General features: G+C 32.4%; 1 protein-coding gene across 1 annotated transcript; it reads left to right on the top strand.

The window, feature by feature from the left end:
- Positions 1-11,462: 11,462 nt before the first annotated feature.
- On the top strand, positions 11,463-12,815 carry TRIADDRAFT_20339 (uncharacterized protein; the record flags this gene model as incomplete). Its single annotated transcript, XM_002109009.1, has 6 exons — positions 11,463-11,548; positions 11,722-11,793; positions 11,886-12,009; positions 12,096-12,248; positions 12,366-12,524; positions 12,612-12,815. Coding segments are annotated over 6 exons (798 nt in total), but the record flags the coding sequence as incomplete, so codon positions are not given.
- Positions 12,816-18,515: the final 5,700 nt, after the last annotated feature.

Here is an 18,515-nt window from a genome sequence, read left to right as displayed (position 1 = left end):
GCCAACGGATTGAGCTATCGATATTTACAGTACAGTGAACGATACGATAGGCTGGCATAAGTACTGTACTCCGGGACTGATCGTAGTTACTGCTCTTGTAATTTGGCATGGTATCGCGTGCACTATAAGCTATTTATTATAGGATTGCATGAAATGTAGGGTGCAGTAAATACTTTTGCATGTTCTATTCTACACTGCAACGAGTACTGTACTTATTTATGGAGAATTAGCAGTGTCTTGGGTACTTTAATATACTACTTTGTTTATGACTAGTTGTACTGGAGAAATCGCCATTGGCTCCGTGTCGAACAGAATGCGATCTTGATATCTCTATGGCTGATGTACACAGTGTACAGTACACGTTATTACAGTAATTGTAGCTAGATACTGTACTGGCAGGGACTACTGTAGGACTACAGTACTGTACTGTACTTGTCACACGGTCCATGTGAGGATTCGGGCATTTACAGTACTGTACAGTACAGTACTGTAGTGTACAGTACATCGGTACTGGCACAGGTACTAGTACTGTACTGGTACTGATACCGGTACCGGTACTGGTACTACCAACTGCCAAGGCATACAGTACAGTACAGTAAGACCAATACTGTATAAGAAACCAACACAAGGACCACTGGAAAAGAAGCCCATCCACTGATGACATAGTGCTGTACTTTGCAGAAAATAACTTTCATTGCCAATCGATTTTTCTGGTGAATTTTTTCACTTTCTCCTATTCTGGAACAAATCCAACTGTCAGGAAATATGAGATTTAGTAGATGATGTTAGCCCCAAGAAAAAGATTCCCTTCTCTCAAGCCTAGAAAGCCTGTTGACAAAGCTCGCCAACTGCAAAAATTTTTGGATACAAAAAAGGATGCTCCTGGACGCTACAAATCTCTTAAAGCTCTACTGGGTTAGTCCAAACCAAGATAGTTTTAATGTTCAAATTGGATGAATTTTACTCCATGTGCATCAACAAGAAAGTACACATACAGTATCAAAGATACTTCATACAAATGGACTATAATTTATGTTGTTGCTATCTTATTTTAGTAGCCATGAGTGTGATTGAATGGTTCAGACTAAAACCGCTTCAATACCCACCCTTGATATTGACTTTATAAATTGCTATTCATTTTGCATTGCTATTACTACAGTAGTACTCGTGGATACACCAAAACTAGATCGTTATTGAATTTTGCAAATGTTAGGTAAAGTAAAATTCCAATCTTAGTGTAGCGATTCCTTATATATAGTATAGTCAGCATTAATTCACATATTTTTTTATCGTATAATGCATTTGAGATAGCTGTAAACAATCCCTCTAGTCAATTAGCACCGACTAGATACTCAGGTTACATGAGCCGTACAGTATAGCGATAGTTTAGAGTGGACGCACTTACAAGTACATGCTGATAGAATTTGACAGTTTTTGAGCTTTACCATAATTCACAACAGATATAGCCTAAAAACTCTTATTCTACAACTCGTACCCGCTAGGACAACTATGGTGTAAATCAGATAGACTGCTGATTAACAGTTAATCCTTCACAATGCATAATAAAAGTGTTAAATCTCGCTAAGAAAGTTATGATAATATTGATCAATCTGCGACATTGTTGTTGTAGGCTTAGTACAGAAAGCCGAATACAATTATCGTGCTATACGCAAAAAATTTCTGCGCTTACGTTGTAAATCGATGGAGCGTATGCTTTTCACTTTGTAAAAAATAGAAAGTGCAACCAAATTTCTAAGCCCATATACGAACGGGATCCTATACTACCCGCACATCATAGACTCTTATTTCAATACATTGGACGGTAGTATTTTCATTACTCCACCTCGACCTTCTCCAAGATAAATAAAAGTTATATTTTATTAGCTTTGTTCACTAATAAAGTGTTTTTGCCTTATTATTATCTGCAGAGGGATGTGAAATTAATGAATTGCAAAACATTTTCAAAGAGCATTATCCTCATGTTGTCTACGTCTTCTACGAGAATTTTCTCCTCATTGAAAATAGCCTGAAAAATTCGAAAGGTAAAATGTATAAAATTTATTTAGCTATCAAAGTCGCAGCATCCTACATTTCTATTGTGGCTAGAGCAAAATGGTAGATGTTGATTTGGCTCTTTTTAGGGATCGTTGCTGAAAAAAATTGGCACGATCACAGATGATGCATAAAATAGATCAGTATCTCGCCTATTTTTACAGTTGAATATCTATATGAACGGTAAAAATTCTGGACAGTGCAGCATTAATCTATTGTATATCTGTTAGTATAAGATTATTTGGTATTTATGAGAAATCAAGTAGATTAATTGATAATAATATTAATATTTCCAGCTGTAGTAGTGCAGAAGGTAGCATAGTGAAGGGAATCCAACTGTCTATTGTGTGTTTTAATTAAATATAATTAATATATTTTGAGGTATAACAAGTTAAAAACATACGAATACTCGTAAGTATATTCATAGCGATTGGGCTCCTGTTCAAAGCCTAGATACTTTTAATACGTTGACCACACACGGTAACCATGGGTTTAATTAATTACAGATAGTGACGTATCTGAATTTAGTTTTGCTATAAATGATAATGCTTAACCAAAGTAGTATTCATTTCTACCTCGTCAACTATTGTTACTTACTGTATATATGGTCTACAGTGCACAAGTTGCGTCACTTATTTTATTTTACTTAATTTACATTAAATAGCTTTATAATTAGTTTGTGCTGATTGTGTCCGGTATCAATCACTAAATCACACACCTGGATTGTAATTCTGTGCATTAGCGACTATTCGATGCATTCTTTTAAATGTATAAGAATTGACTTACTTTAAAAATAATAAGTACTCAAACATAATCTCCAATTCATTTCGGCCATCTTGTTCGCTACCCTTCTGTTCAATGTTCGAGAATTTATTGTAGAATATTCTATAATTTGCAAGAATTTGACATGTTGTAAATTCTGTTTCATTTACAGTACTTCTACATTTTAAGGTTGTAGAAATGATACAGCCTTTAACAGTATTTACTATTACATATCCTTATATCGATAAGTACTTAAGTAATCATGCACAATTACATAACTACATGTTTGATCTCGCAATAAAACTTGCTATGATTTTTATGACTGTAATTTTAATGTATCTGGTGGTTCTGATTTGGGTTATTGTCGTTGTACATATGTAGTGATTTTTAGATATTCCTCATACCGCACACCACGATTAAACGTATTTCTCTGTCTCGTTTCTTAAATAGCAACCAAATCGTTAAAGGAAGATTTAGATCTTATATTGCTTCTACTTGAGGTTAGTAGACAAAAGTAGATTCTAAGACCAATACTCACCAATAACATTTAAATCCGATCTATTCCCAGATTATATCATTAACTCCATATAGTCTAAAAAGCTACTATTTTAGCATTATTTAATAAGCCGATGTAATATTCAAAGAAGGCAAAACTATTGACCCAGACTTATCTGGCTTCTAATTATCAAACTATTAATCGCACCCACAATTGCCATCATTCTTAGCGAATCCTAATTCTCCTACCTGATCTCTTGCATAGCAAATGGCAGCTAAACTGTTTAGGTAGGTAAATCGTAAGATTGAATATCAATTCTTGCTATTTATTACTATTAGTTATTTAGCTATAATCATAAAGATTCGATAATTTCAATTTTTGTAAGTATTCCTATAAAATCATCATGCAATGTGATAACTACCCACTAACCTTCTTTCATTTATATTGTCGGCCTATCCATGTACTTAATTACTCTTACATAATCTTTTAACTTGAAATAATTTAAATATTTTGACCACTGAAAATTGTTATAGATATATTCTATTAATACTTGAATAGCGTGTATGATCGATATTTTAGTAAATTAATTAGGTGATATCTCTTCCTATGCAATTGAGTAACCTATAACTGTTTATATTTCTTTATTTTCTTAATCATTAATAGATAATTTTAGATAACGACTGCAACTTCTGGTTTCTTTTCTAAAACTCTATATTATAGCTATCGTCATTTAATTAAAATATATACTGCACTCATTAATAATAAATTTATTATTAGATCGTATTATGAGAAAATTATTGCACCCAGGAAATGCTTCTAAGGTGCGTTTAATGCAATAAGCGTGATTGATAATGATCTATATCATCAGTAACCAGATCTTATTAGGCGTCGTTATTTCTTAAAATTAATATAAAAATTCAACAGTGCATTTTTCAATATTACAATCCTGTTTATTATAGATTCGGCGCGAAGGAGTGCGACTCTTCCTTTTATGGTTTCAAGCATTACGCGAAAATGCTGGAGAGGCACAAATTGAAATTTTTAAAAGCCTTATCCCAGGAATTTTACTGCCAGATATTGCAACATATAAAGCGGAGGATGCAAAAACGAGAGAACACAGAAGAGCTTCAGTTGGTGGAGGTTAAAAGATATTTGCATACCATTACAAGGTAGTAACATTTGACAGTAAAATTTTTACTTAATACTTTAAACGACCTTAGATTGGGTGCAAGGAGACGATGTTGTACCACTGTTGGTGACTGGCGAAAAACCACCGGAAAATATATCTAAACATTATCTAGATTGGATTCTTTACTGCATGACAAATCAAGTTCGTACTTAATATTACCTACTGTAATAATGGGTGTTCCTTTTACCAGTAAATTGTATTGAGATGTACTTGTATCTTTGCAGATCGCATTGGTAGAATGGAACGATACTAATAGAGCTGCAGGCTTCCAATTTATTTTCGAACAATTCAAAATGCATTACTTACCAGCTGTATTTCCTAATTTATGTAATGAAATTAATGTCTATGAGAAGAATAAGCCCGGTTCGTATACTATTGTTGAAATACAGGGCAGTCTATATGGATTATAGCCTCCTAACTGGAGCTTCAGATTTTATTAACCTTCTATCTTGATATACACGATACTGCTGCAGTCATTGATGTAGATCAGATACATGACAGCGAGGATAGCTCAGGCGAGATAAAAACCGTAACGGGTCAAGTCCTGCATCTAGAAGGAAATGACATGAATGGCCCATTGCTAAGAGAAACAATTGTAAAGTGGGTTCTAAATTTTATTAAGCCAGAAAATGAAACACCTCAAACCACTGCTGGTAAAAGTTCACACGACTATACCCATTCACATGCGGAAGGTATAACGATAAAATTTTTACAAGTGCAGCACAAGAATAGATTACAAAGATTAAATAATATTAAAATTAGCTGTTCGCTAAGAGTAATTATCTCACCTAATGTCTTTACCCAGATGATCAAGCCTCATTGTACATCAATAAGATCGTCAGGAATGTATTACTTAACTACAGGCCTAACATTAATTTGATTCATCAAGTATTTAGACAGGTACGACTAAAAATCTCGACAGTATTCAAATTTTTTTGTATATTATTTGGCAAGATGCAAAATTTAAAGACTGGTTGATGCTTTAAAGTATTAAAGTTACTTTTATTACTTATAGGTTTATATTCTTCCTATAAAAAGTCACAAAATTACGTGTAACGTAATTGATATTACTAATTCCTGGATTCATGTAAGTCAATATATTTTTACTTTTTAAACTGTTAGATAGTCTTATTTAATTAATTGCATACACCTATATTCAACTATGTCAAAAAATTTTTTCTTGTCGGTGTACCAGTCCAGAGAACATTCATTTCTACTGGAGTCTTCAAGGACAGGTTGCTGACTATTCCTAATTATAGTGTCATTGCTGAATTATTGGATATAAATCAATGATCGTACATGATTAATAAAATCTCTTTGTTGATATTTAGGTGACCTTGAAGACGTAAGAGCAGGATTGCAAGCTAACTTGCGCCTATTTATAACATACTCTTGCAATTTTTTTATGGTGAATCTCGCTAATCAAAATGTAAAAGATCAAGCAATTGTTGTATCGAGAATTATCAGAATGTATCGTGAAATGGTCATGAAAGTAGATATGACTAAGGATACATGGTATAATTTTCAATTTCCTATCCTTCGTTATTGCGGGATTTTATTAGTAATAAGTACTGGTATCTGCTCTTGAACGTACAGGGAACAATTACTTAGTGTCTTGCTAGTGGTTGCTGGTAAGACTATGAAAGGAGGACCGTTCACTGAAAACAGTATTGGTAATCAACTCGGCCAAGCTATTATAAAGGTGCCACATCGCCAACTTAGGTTTCGTGAATATTAAAGAATAGAAGTAATATTACTGACAAATGCACTTTTATTGTTATTTTGTAGACTGTTTTTACTTCATGGGTTACTGCGGCTTTAAAAGTCAATATCTCAGATGGGTTATGGAATAAATTACTAAAAGTGATGTCCAGCTTAACAAACTGGCCAATAGTTATTAAGGAATGGCAAGTAAGTCATATGTAATAATATTGCTGTTTTATATACCTATACTACGCTGAGATTAGATTTTGATTGTTAATATTTCCATTGTAGTGTGCAATGGAAAGTTTAACTAAGCAACTGGCTCGGTATGTATATAACATTGACTTCAACAATATGCCTCTTGACCGCTTAAGTGAGCAAAAAGCCAAAAAGAAACGCAACTATAGTGAAACTGTAAAATCGAACCAACAAACAACCGAAGATGCAAAATCTAACCAATCAGATCCCTCTCGAAAGACCCAACCGAATAAAGATCAAGAAATTATCAAAACTATAACCGTGGTGAATGATCACCCTGACATGAATTCACCTAAGGGTTCCATTAAAAATCTCTCGGAATCGTCATTTGCTACTCCATTGAAACCTCAAGACAACTTTTCAAGAAATGATTTAGCTTCGATTGATGGAGATACATCGAATGTATGCAAAAGCAGCTTTGATAATGTCGAAGGATCATTTTCCTCTGCATCCACTATTGCACGCGAAAATGAATCTATTCCTATTGAAAGCTATGACAAAATCGGTAAAGTACACTCATAAGTATCATTTTCATTGGTAGTATGTAGTATATTACTGCACTTTTTATTAAAGAAAATAAAATTATTGCACATTATGATTAGAAGGATAGTAGCTGAATTATTATGTATTTATATACTAGTGTTTATCTTAATTGTGCTTATAATTTATAGAAAACACGACAACAGATGATAGCGCTAGCCAATCTAGTAGGAAGGTCTCAGTAAACACTGAAGACAATACCAGTACTGGCTCTGATAGCGAAAAGTACAGTGAAGACAGTAGTTTAAGCGCGAAAGATTCCAAAAACAATTTAGCGGAATTTTCAGATTCCAAGTTAAATGAATCTATAGGACACAAGAATACGGAATTAAATAATTTGAGTGAAACGACGGTGGACAATTTATCAAACACACAAGGAATTAACGATAACGCAAAAGTTAAGCTAGAAAATGGTTCGAATCTGTTTTAAATGGCTATATTGTATTACTATAATCGCGCTTAATCATTATCTATTATAAACCTTAATCTGACTAAATTTTATATTATTGAGTATAGTGCCCAATAAAAAAAGAAAATCACTTTCAATCCAAATTTTACGAAAAGAGCTCATCCAAGAACAAGATTCTACACCGGTTTCTCCAATAAGGTAGTACAGTAGTTATAGCTTGCTTAGCTACCCTGTGGCTAGCGATTAAATTACTTTAATGTATCAATTTTAATCATGTTTTATGTATATTAACTGATAGTTTTTTATTATATAGTCCTTCTGACCTACCCGCTCTTCCGAGCGCATCATATGATGCAAATAGTCAGTCCTTTCCTGATAATGATAATGAAATCAATCTCGAATTACTAAATCAAACTAGTTTATTAGCTGGTGGAAATAAGCCAGGTTGGTGTTCAACATCAGCTATCATTATCTATCAGCGAATACTTGGATGTCTTGGAAACATAAGCAAACTTAAAGACCCATCTGTTCACGCAATAGCTATTGATGCTCTAACAATGCTATGGTATATGCTAGTGCAGGTAAATATAGTTTACTTATGCAATTAACCTTCCTAGTATTTAAAGAACTCAGCTAAAATAAATATTGCATAGATCCGAGCAAATCAGGGTATCTCCGAAGATAATAAGACGACTCCATCAGTACCAGAATTTTTACCACCATTACGGTATTTTGTCGCCTGGCTCTTTCAAGTATGACTTTACGTGAATAAACCCTGAATCAAAAATTTTATAATTTTCCAATTTCTGTTAAGATTTTATACGAAGATTATATTTAGCTATAAATCATCTGTGAAATATATCTAAAAGCTTGTGATAATAATAATTTAGAGTTGCACGCTGGAGAAAGAATTTAAAAGTGGGCGAATGAGGGCATATGCTCTACTATCAAATATCACAGTCTGTAGACAAGATATTCCGTTATCGGACGAGTACTTGGCCCATTTTTATCGTCTTTTACATTCTGGATTGATTGGCAATGATCAAGTACGTTCTCTAAGTATCATTATGTATAGTTAATTAATAAATAAATTGCTTTCAAGGCTGCTATATCTAATGATTTATCAATCGCATGTTGCAAATCTCGTATGTTTCCTAGGATATAACTAATGTAATTGTCGCAAACTGCTACCAAATGAATTGTTATAATCTTCGTGGTTCCTCGATACTATTATTAGATTTCATACACGCAGCGTGCACTATCATTGACAGTCAAGAAATGATGGTATATAGATTGATATTATGGAAGTAGTCAGGTTATTGCTGACTTCTCATTAATATGCAATTTCAATTCGCTAGTATCCACGGTTTCAAGCTACTACCTTACTTGGTTCACTGTTACCACTTCTTGATGATTTAAACAATATGCCGATATTGCAAGCAGGTGCTCATGGGAATGATGCCCCTACCGACAGCAATACTGCAAAGGTTAATTAGAAAGGAAGATAATTTTGCGGTAGGTTAATCTTTTTTAACTTAGCTTTAATATTATTCCTTTGTCATTTCTAGGAGGAAGTTATTGAAATTTTGTTAAAGGCTGCAAAAGATGAAATTTCAAGCCATGCTAGGTAAGGCTGGCCTAACCCGTTATTTTGATCCTAAGCGTTATGAAAATTAATTTACTTTAGGACTTACACTTTAATGCCTATAATCTTTAAATACCTAGATCAATTGCATTAAATAGCGTTGGGATATATATTGTTAAAGAATTGGAAAAGGAAATTCCTAATCCTAGAATTAAAGATTGCTTTAACGTATTGTTAGCTCAACTAAAAGTAAGTGTACTGCACATCTTCATAATATACCATAAACTTTATTCCTTGCACCTAAAACAACCCTTCCTGCTTGAAGTTTTTAAATAATATTGTGGCTGCAGTGGCAATTGACAACCTACGTACGTTGTGCTATGTATACCAAAAATTGGCTAAATTTGATGAACTTATCAGTGTTAAAATAATTGAGGTTTGTCCTTTAATCCTGTTGACATTGACCAAATTAGTATCATATCACCTGAAGTATATGATATATCGTGTCATATTTAAATTTATTAGAGCCTATGCGCCAGTATTATAAAAGTGGTTGTTCCGAGACAGCGACGCTCTATGGCTTGTGATACGGTATTTGTAATATATAACTTATTAAAAATTGTGAAATTATCTAACAACTAATCATAAATTTTTACTGTAGATTTTGATTTCCTTGCTACTCTGCCTACTAGAATGGTTAATGGTTATTCCTTATGAGACAATGATTCGTCAAGATAAAAATAGAATTAGCTTATTTCAGATAGTTTCCTGCACCCTACGAGCTATTATTAAGTGTGATGATGATTCTACACGAACTGAATTGCAAGCAATAAGTGGTATGAAATTTGTAGCCGTTCGTGAACTCAGAGATGGAAACGTGCAATCTAAAAAGTCTTTAGATCAGATTGCGGAAGGTTAGTGTGTCACTACTACATTTGCGTGTATTACTTACATTTACGATTGATACCGACATAATTTGTAACATGAAATTGTAGTATGTGAATGTAGTATTAGATCTTGTTTTCAATTTTAATTGGAATTAAAACGGTTCTATTCTTTAGTTAACTATGAAAAGACTCCTGACGATACAAGTTCTAGCGACGCCGTTCTTTTAGCGGCCAAGTTTGTAAGTTTAATTAACCAAAGTTCTATCAATTGCACTTATTAAATATAGATTAAATTAGAGAGTTTTTCTCATAAATTTCATTTATTCACTCTTAGGTTATGTCTCACATCTTAAACTATCACAGTCATTTCCCATTTCGCGCCGGGGCCTCTTTGCTTGAAGGGAGAGTGAAAGAATTTGACGATGATCCTCGTCATTCAGATATTACAGATCTGTCTGCAGAACTATTAGCATCTCCAAATATTCAGGTGTCTACATGAAATAATCAATCTTTTTCTAGAGTACTTTTGATCCTAACATGAAATTTCTTGTAGTTCTTCATCTTTAACGATAGACTGATCATTACTCTTGTAGAAATACCAAAAGTGGTATGTAAAAATTATTATCTTTACTATCCTAAATACTTACTACTATTATTAGGAATAAGTAACTATAACTGCGGTAGAAATTTTATTTTAGAATATTTATTACTTCTCCGAATTTTTTTAAAGATTGAAGAACCGAACGGATTTAACAGTGAGAGAATTGTTTCAGCATCCACTAATGCAAGAGTTATTATCCGTGACATTGTTGGAAAATATATATGGGACACCAATGCACTATATAAATTGTCGGCAGGAGATTCTGTAGATTGTGCAGGTAGTTTAATACATTCGATATCTTAAATTATGTCTCTGTTTTTAATAAGTATTCGAGTGAAACATGAGGTTATATTATTGCTCATAAATTTGATAGATATGGACGATATAAAAGATTCCGAATTACAAATTAAAATAAATGACGGTACTGTCGAAGCAAAAGAAGATTCTTCTGCCATAGCGGAAAATACCTTAATAAACAATGCAGAGAATCTCGAAGAAATTGATACTGAAAGTACATTCACATCATTGCCGGAATTTGCTCTAGATATATTTCCAGAAGATGAGGACCGTCTTGATGTGGTAATATTTACTTTATACGATTTACTATCGCATTCTTCAGATGTACTCAAGATATCTATAAATGGCAAATTCTATCGCATTACAGATTCTACAACATATTGAAAATTGCAGTGACGAATGCTTTTTGCAACCGGGAACGCCAATTAATGCTCCGGTAACTAATTCTACTCAGAACATGCATGGTGACATAGACGAAGAAATGGTTTATTCTATTTCTGAGCAAATCGAATGTGAACGAGAGTATTTAAGAAAAAAGTCTGATAGCGCGTAAGTTTCGATTATGCAGACTAATACTGCAAACTTATTTTGTATGAATGAATTAATTGCATAAGTTAAACCTACAGATACAGCTTAGATATTGTAATATTGATTAACTAGGGACAAGTTTACAAAGTTACATCCGATTCCAATCAAGCAACCAAGTTCGATCTTTTATCAATGTTATTTCATCCTCAATCAATTAGGATACTTATCATGGGAAAACAGGTCAATGAAAGAAACTTAGGCATTTAATTTAATACATATATTATTAAATATTTATATATGTATACGATGAAATATTGGCTGTGCAAAAGATACTTATCGGATACCTTAAAATATTTACTAAAATAATACATACGTTATGAATAAATACGATAAATATACAATCTCACATTTAGAGCTCGTTTTGATTTGCTCAAGAAAAGTGAAATGCTGCTTCGTGAACTAAAAAACCTTGACAATCGCCACTGGTATTAATTAAATATCTGTAACGACTATGTTGCTAGCAGAATTCTACTAGGAAAGAACGTCTCATGCGTTTCTCTTTGTTTTAATCTCGCAGCCGGGAAACACATAAATTAGCTGTTATATACATTGCAAATGGCCAAGAAGATAAAAGGTCAATATTTTCCAATTTAGGTGGTAGTAAAGATTATGAAGAATTTGTAGCAGGCTTAGCATGGGAGGTAAATTTTATTAACATACATTTCTTTAATTTGTTTCAATAAGAATTAACTGGTCATCTGTGTTTATTCTGAAACCGTAATCCTAGGTGGACTTATCAACACATGTTGGGTTCTTAGGTGGTTTACAACAAAACGAATCAACCGGTACTACTGCACCATACTTTGCCACATCGACAACAGAGGTATTATTCCATGTCGCGACTCGGATGCCCTCCTCAGATGAAACTCTGAATAAGAAGGTAGTTATCGCTTGATCGGTTTAATGCTAATTTACTATTCCTAAAATTTTACTTTTCTTGCAAAGATAGAAAATTTAATGCCTTTATGTGAAATTGAATTCTTTTCCTAATTGTTAGGTGAGACATTTAGGTAACGATGAAATCCAAATAGTTTGGTCTGAGCACACAAGAGATTATCGTCGAGGCATAATCAATACTGAATTTGCGGATGTAATTATTGTAATTTACCCATTAAAAAATGGCCTATATAGAATTCAAATTGATAAAAAACCAGAGGTATAGTATCAATACAACATTTTTCTACTACTATTGTTTGTACGGCTTTGCATTATCTAAAAGTTGAAATATCTAACGATATCATAGATTCCTTTGTTTGGTCCACTATTTGATGGTGCAGTTATCAGTAAATCTATCTTACCTGTCTTAGTAAGGGCAACTGCAATAAATGCAAGTAGAGCCAAAAGATCACAATTGCCTCTTTATCGATTATTGTATCCTTTAACTATATCATGTAAAATGAAAAGATTCTATTTTAACCTCTACAATAATGCTTCTACTTCGAGTTAATAGTATGTACTATAAACAATATAATTAATAAATTTATATGTACGAAGTTGAGTTTGTAATCAGGAATCTATTACGCATATTCCTTAACTTTATTACCAGTTTTGAAGAACGCGATGGGTACATTACAAACATTGCTAAATCTTATAAGGATCTTAGAACATTTGAAAGTTTCATATGCGATGTCTTATATCCGGTTTTTCCTGAAAAAAGTAATGATGAATGTCCAGAAATTATTAAAGGTACCTCTTATTTACCTTCTTATTTTAGTTATGAGAATTGTATCGTGTATGCGTTTTGAAATAATCGAAATTTACCTAGTATGCATTGCTATTGTGTAGTTTACAAAATTGACTGCTAAAAAGATAGCTATTCTTTCTCTTATCCTACAATATGCTGTAAAGTTTGTATATGTATTTAAAAAAACTCTTCTACATGTATTTATGATGAATGACCTGCCGTTTGCTATTCCTTTCTAGAAATTGACGAACGAATCCGTGATGATAGAAGAAACAGTAGTAATTCAATGATCAAGGAAGCACAAACAACTGTGGTATAAAATATAGGATGTACTGTATATTGTAAATAGTTCGCATATTATGACATCAATACTGATGCATCGATGTAACTTGATAGATTATAATTATTAGTGAATATATCCTTACTGACGAGAAATATAGCATGGCGTCCATCTCCATTATCGATTTATATCATACAAAAGGGTTATACGCATAAATACTCTTTATTATTTTATTACTGCACCTATAGTTTTCTGTATAAGGGCACTAACCATTGATGCTACATCATTTTTGGCAATCCCGAAAATACTTAAGAATTTTCTTTCCTTAACTACTATCTAGCATTTTATATGAAGCTTAGCAGTACATACTCTACCTGACGTTATTTTGAGATAGTATTATTTAACAATTTTCAAAACTTGTGAACAAGCAATTTTACAAATTTTAATCTAGTTATCTTATGAGATTTTCTCATTCCGAATTGATTTAAAGATATTTTAAAACCCGACTACTTTTCATTTCAATCGATAACCAAGTATCCACGACTACTTCTGAATTTCTATGTATACATAGTACTTATTTTGTAAGTTTACTAGGCTAATACTCGTAAAACGACTTAGACGATATTGTCACAATAACTATGTATTGATACGTTGTAACATGAAAAAATCTATATAGAAAAATAAATCACAAAACATCGATTTACAACTATTAATTATGATGTAATATCTTCGATATTATATCGTATATGGTACAGTAGTTTGCTTTACATGTCATATAAGCTACCGTATTCTGCTTCTAGATCGAAATTTAGTTTCCATCCATAAATATAAATGTCTTAGATATTAGCATTTTATTTATGTCACTGCGCATACCCCAGTAAGTAATCTTTCAACATAGTACAGTTTTAATGGTAGCAACATGGATTCTCATGGATTCACATTAGTAAATCTATATTGCTATCTTTACATTATATCATTATCGTATTGCAAATCCATTTGCTTTAGTACCAATCTTAGACTAAGAAACGCTGTTATTGGATATGATCGATAGAGAACAGTAAACCAAATACAAAAAAATTGAAAATATAAGCTGTAATAGCTAAGAAACTCTTGTAATAAAAGAAACATGTACATGTTTGAATGCTTGATATAGGAATTAGATTAGTAACAATTAAAGAACGACAAAGACGTTTTGAATCATCTAAATACAATTGTAGCAAAGTACTAAAAGTAACAAACAAAGTAATCGAGAGAACGGTGTGGGGGAACAGGTTATTGGCTATGTCAAATACTCAATAACCTGTTCTCTCATACTGTTCATAGTTTACGTACTTTATTAATTTACCGTGTAAAATATTCAACAAAGCGCAAAAAATTACTGGGTTAATTATCCATACATAATGAACCCAATAACTTTTCGCGCTTTGTTGAGTCTACCCATAGTTCTACGAGTCTTTCGTCGAAGGCGATGGCAATTGTTATTCATGTAGTTCCTTTCTACTAAATGTGTTCGCAATGAAGCACGATAGTGAGTAATGTAAACTTCGAGTTTATTGAAACAGCTTATACAGTATTACCGTAGGCTTATCTAAGAGTTAGCAGTAGTGTATATATAGTAAACTTAAATCAACGCAATCTATTATAATTAATTAACGTAAGTAATAGTGTACAGATGTGTAACTAAGATTAATTATAGATAGTGAACTAGTCTAAAGCTAATATATATGGTTATATACATTTCTTTATAGTACAACGTAACACATAACACTTGAAAATCACAACACATAGAATAGTAAAATACCCGTAAATAAGAACGAATGACGATATTTACAATAGCAAATAACATAACGAATAACAAATGTAGTTTGGTTGATATTGTTATTAATGACGCTGTTGTGAGGCTGCTGCTACTGTCGATGGCGACGAGTGCAATGATGATTGTAATGTTGACGAGGATTGCGCCGTCGATGGTTGTTGACCGTTTGAGTATAGATGAGAAAGAAGCGGTGGAGCTATCAGGGGTGCCGGTACTAACGGTGAAGGATGATATTGATGATGAGAAGGATTATAAACTATCGGTAAGTGAGGAAAAGATCCTGGAACTGGAGGTAGACGAGGTACATTAGCAGTAATAGCGATCTGATTATTATTAATAATTGGTCCGTTGGTATAACCGAGACCACCTTGTTGCGTGTAAAGCGATCGCATATCGACCATCGACGAAGACCAAGAAGTACATATGATGGGACAATGTACGACTTTATCCCGCGTAAAGACAAGTCCATTCCTTAGCCTTGTCCAAGATGAGATCATACAAAATTACCATTGCGGACAGCCTGTCTGGGCACTGGGCAGGTTTGATACGGTACGAAATATAAATTTTTATATTTCGTCCCTGAGAAATTCGTCCAATATTTTCCCCTATCTACTACAGTTGGTCTAAAATAATAAGGGACTGCTAATGAGAATAAAATTTTAATCAGATGCATACGATATTTTATTACTGTCCCTTCGTTCCACCAGGTACATTATCCCGATCTTCTGAACGAATCCTAACCTGTTCTATACACACTGTTCTCCCTATGCTTGTTTGTTACTTTTATTACTTTACTATAATTGTACAAGTTTATAGATTGCAGCCAGTAGCTAAATAATTCTGTACTACTGCTCATTTAGGCTGTGCTGATACTAGTTGATATACTGTATTCAATACAGTTTATTAGAGCAATATTTTCACTGTAAGAAGATAGATTTGCATAAAATTGGCGAATCATACAATGAATAACACAATGAAAATGGATGAATACTATTCATATTAACTAGTTATGGTGTAGCTAACTATTTTAGTTTTATCTAAATACGCGTATATTTATGTATAATTATAACGTATGCTACCACCATGTTGAGGCACCATAATATGACTCAAAGCTGCAAAAATTAAATTCAGTATTATCTAAATACTTAATTGAATCTATAAAGAGTTTTTTCCCCGTTTCTTAAGTTAGAAGTGTTCACTATCTTGTACACATTCATAGCAAAGTACTATATCATAAATTACGTAATTAATACTGAATGGTTTTCAATTTATGCTACAGTAAGTCCATATTCCTTTGTCTGCTGCCACTTAATAATCTCGCACCTAGATTGTAATATCTCAATATCTATTTGATGACTTTTCAATGCGTAAGAAATAGCTTATTTTGATAATAATAACAAAGTGCTCAGAAGTAGACTTCGATACTTTTTGATCATTTTAATGATTGGAGTTCTATTTAGTGATGGACAGTCAGTTATAAACTATCCTATGATTTAAGATATTATGAATTCTGCTTGGATTGCGTTAATTTCATGCATCTGCAGGATTGTTTAAAGTACAATATTCAGATATGCAGCATGTAAGGGCACATAAAGGTAGTCATGCTGCTAAATGAATGCCGTATATTGATCTTTCCACCATAACAAAAACCGGCTATCAATACTATACCCAAGCTACAATTTTATTCAGCTTACTGTTAGTTAGAGTATAGCAAACGATAGTAGACTTATAACTGGAAAAGTAGTCGTTAATAGGCATACAAATTTATCACATTTTTTACGTATCTCAACTTTTTGAAGGTAGTAATTCGCAGTGCTGTAAATATTATACTTGCTCATTCTAGAAAAAGTATCTAATACAATAATGTGTAGCAAGTTTTTTCAATTTTACATATTAACAAACAAAGGCAATAGTAAGATAATTATATTTAGCAAAAAACAACTGGACCACATTCAATATTACCGTAGATTAAATTAGAATAAATGAATAGACTATGATCGTTTAAATTTCACTACAGGTTCACTGTCGTTATTAAAACAAAAAATTACGGAAACAAGTATATCACTTTAGGCATAATGACGTTATAGTGCAATAAAATATATCACGGAAACTATAAAAAAATTCCGTAATCAATAAACTATGCAAGATATCATTACTTAAACTAAAGTGTATCTCTAATGACATAGAAAGTTTCTCATATACTATGATTGACTAAATTTTGGTACAGGCTCACAGTCGTAAATAAAGCAAAAAACTATAGGGCAAAGTGTATCACATTAGACACAATCAAGTTACAGGCTCTTAATTACAGATTAACCACATCCTATAATCTCAATTCATCACAGTATGATGGATTATACTGCTAAATAGTAAATAACGGGTAATACGATCAACAATGAAATTATTCTATCTATACCATCTTGATTATGCGGCATGGATCAAAAAGATTGACGTTGTTGTAAGGCAATCCTTCCAGACGTTTTGGCTAGGTTAGTTATTGTATTAAATACAAATTAAACTGATTTATATTGTATGGTAGTGAAGTGCAAGGATATCGCATCAATTCAATGTAACAATAGAAAATAATGAATTTGACCCTATGCAAATAATAATTAAATTGATACAGAAATTGTTAATTGCGCCACTATTCTACAAGCTAAATCCAGACAATGTCTAATACGATACATAAAAGTAGTTTACAGTCATTTATCAACTTTGATTACCTTGTAACAAAATATGAAAATATTAAAGTGATTATCACTTTTACAAAAGTAAATAACTTGACCGAGATAATGTTAGAATTAATCGTGAGCTTTTGTAATAGTGCTTTTCCAAGTATCCTGGTCAAGCTACTCGATTCATACGCCCCGAACTATAAAAGAGAATATTAATTATTATCGTATCTTTCCGTTTATCGCTGTTTTTATTCTGCATTAAGCAATAAAGATCTAATTTCTAAACCTGATCAAAACTATTAAGTGCTGTCATGTACCTCACTCGTTTACTAGCATTCTCTTGCTTACTACCGAATCTAGAAAATAAAAATGAGTGGTGCTCATGTTTTGATTTTATTTTATTTTAATAAGCATCATTTATCATATAATTAAAAGTTTGATAAAAACCTTCACATATATTAATTAAGTAATTAAGTAACAATGTATTTAATTAATAATTAACACTTTCAAATATTACAATTTGAAGCAGTTCCTGTTGTTGCTCATCTATGGTTACTAAACTTCAACTACTACCTAGTCTAGTTCTGAGAATAAATCGCCTATTATTATTTTACTCGATAACATGGCTAAGAACTAAAATTGTAATCAGTAAAGAAATTAACTTAAAATTTTATTTTCTTAAAATGATGTAA

Source organism: Trichoplax adhaerens, genomic scaffold (genome assembly GCF_000150275.1).
Source record: "Trichoplax adhaerens TRIADscaffold_1 genomic scaffold, whole genome shotgun sequence".
In the NCBI taxonomy this organism is placed as follows: Eukaryota; Metazoa; Placozoa; class Uniplacotomia; order Trichoplacea; family Trichoplacidae; genus Trichoplax; species Trichoplax adhaerens.
The sequence above is the reverse complement of the archived record's forward strand: the minus strand, read 5'-3'. Positions and strand labels throughout refer to the sequence as shown.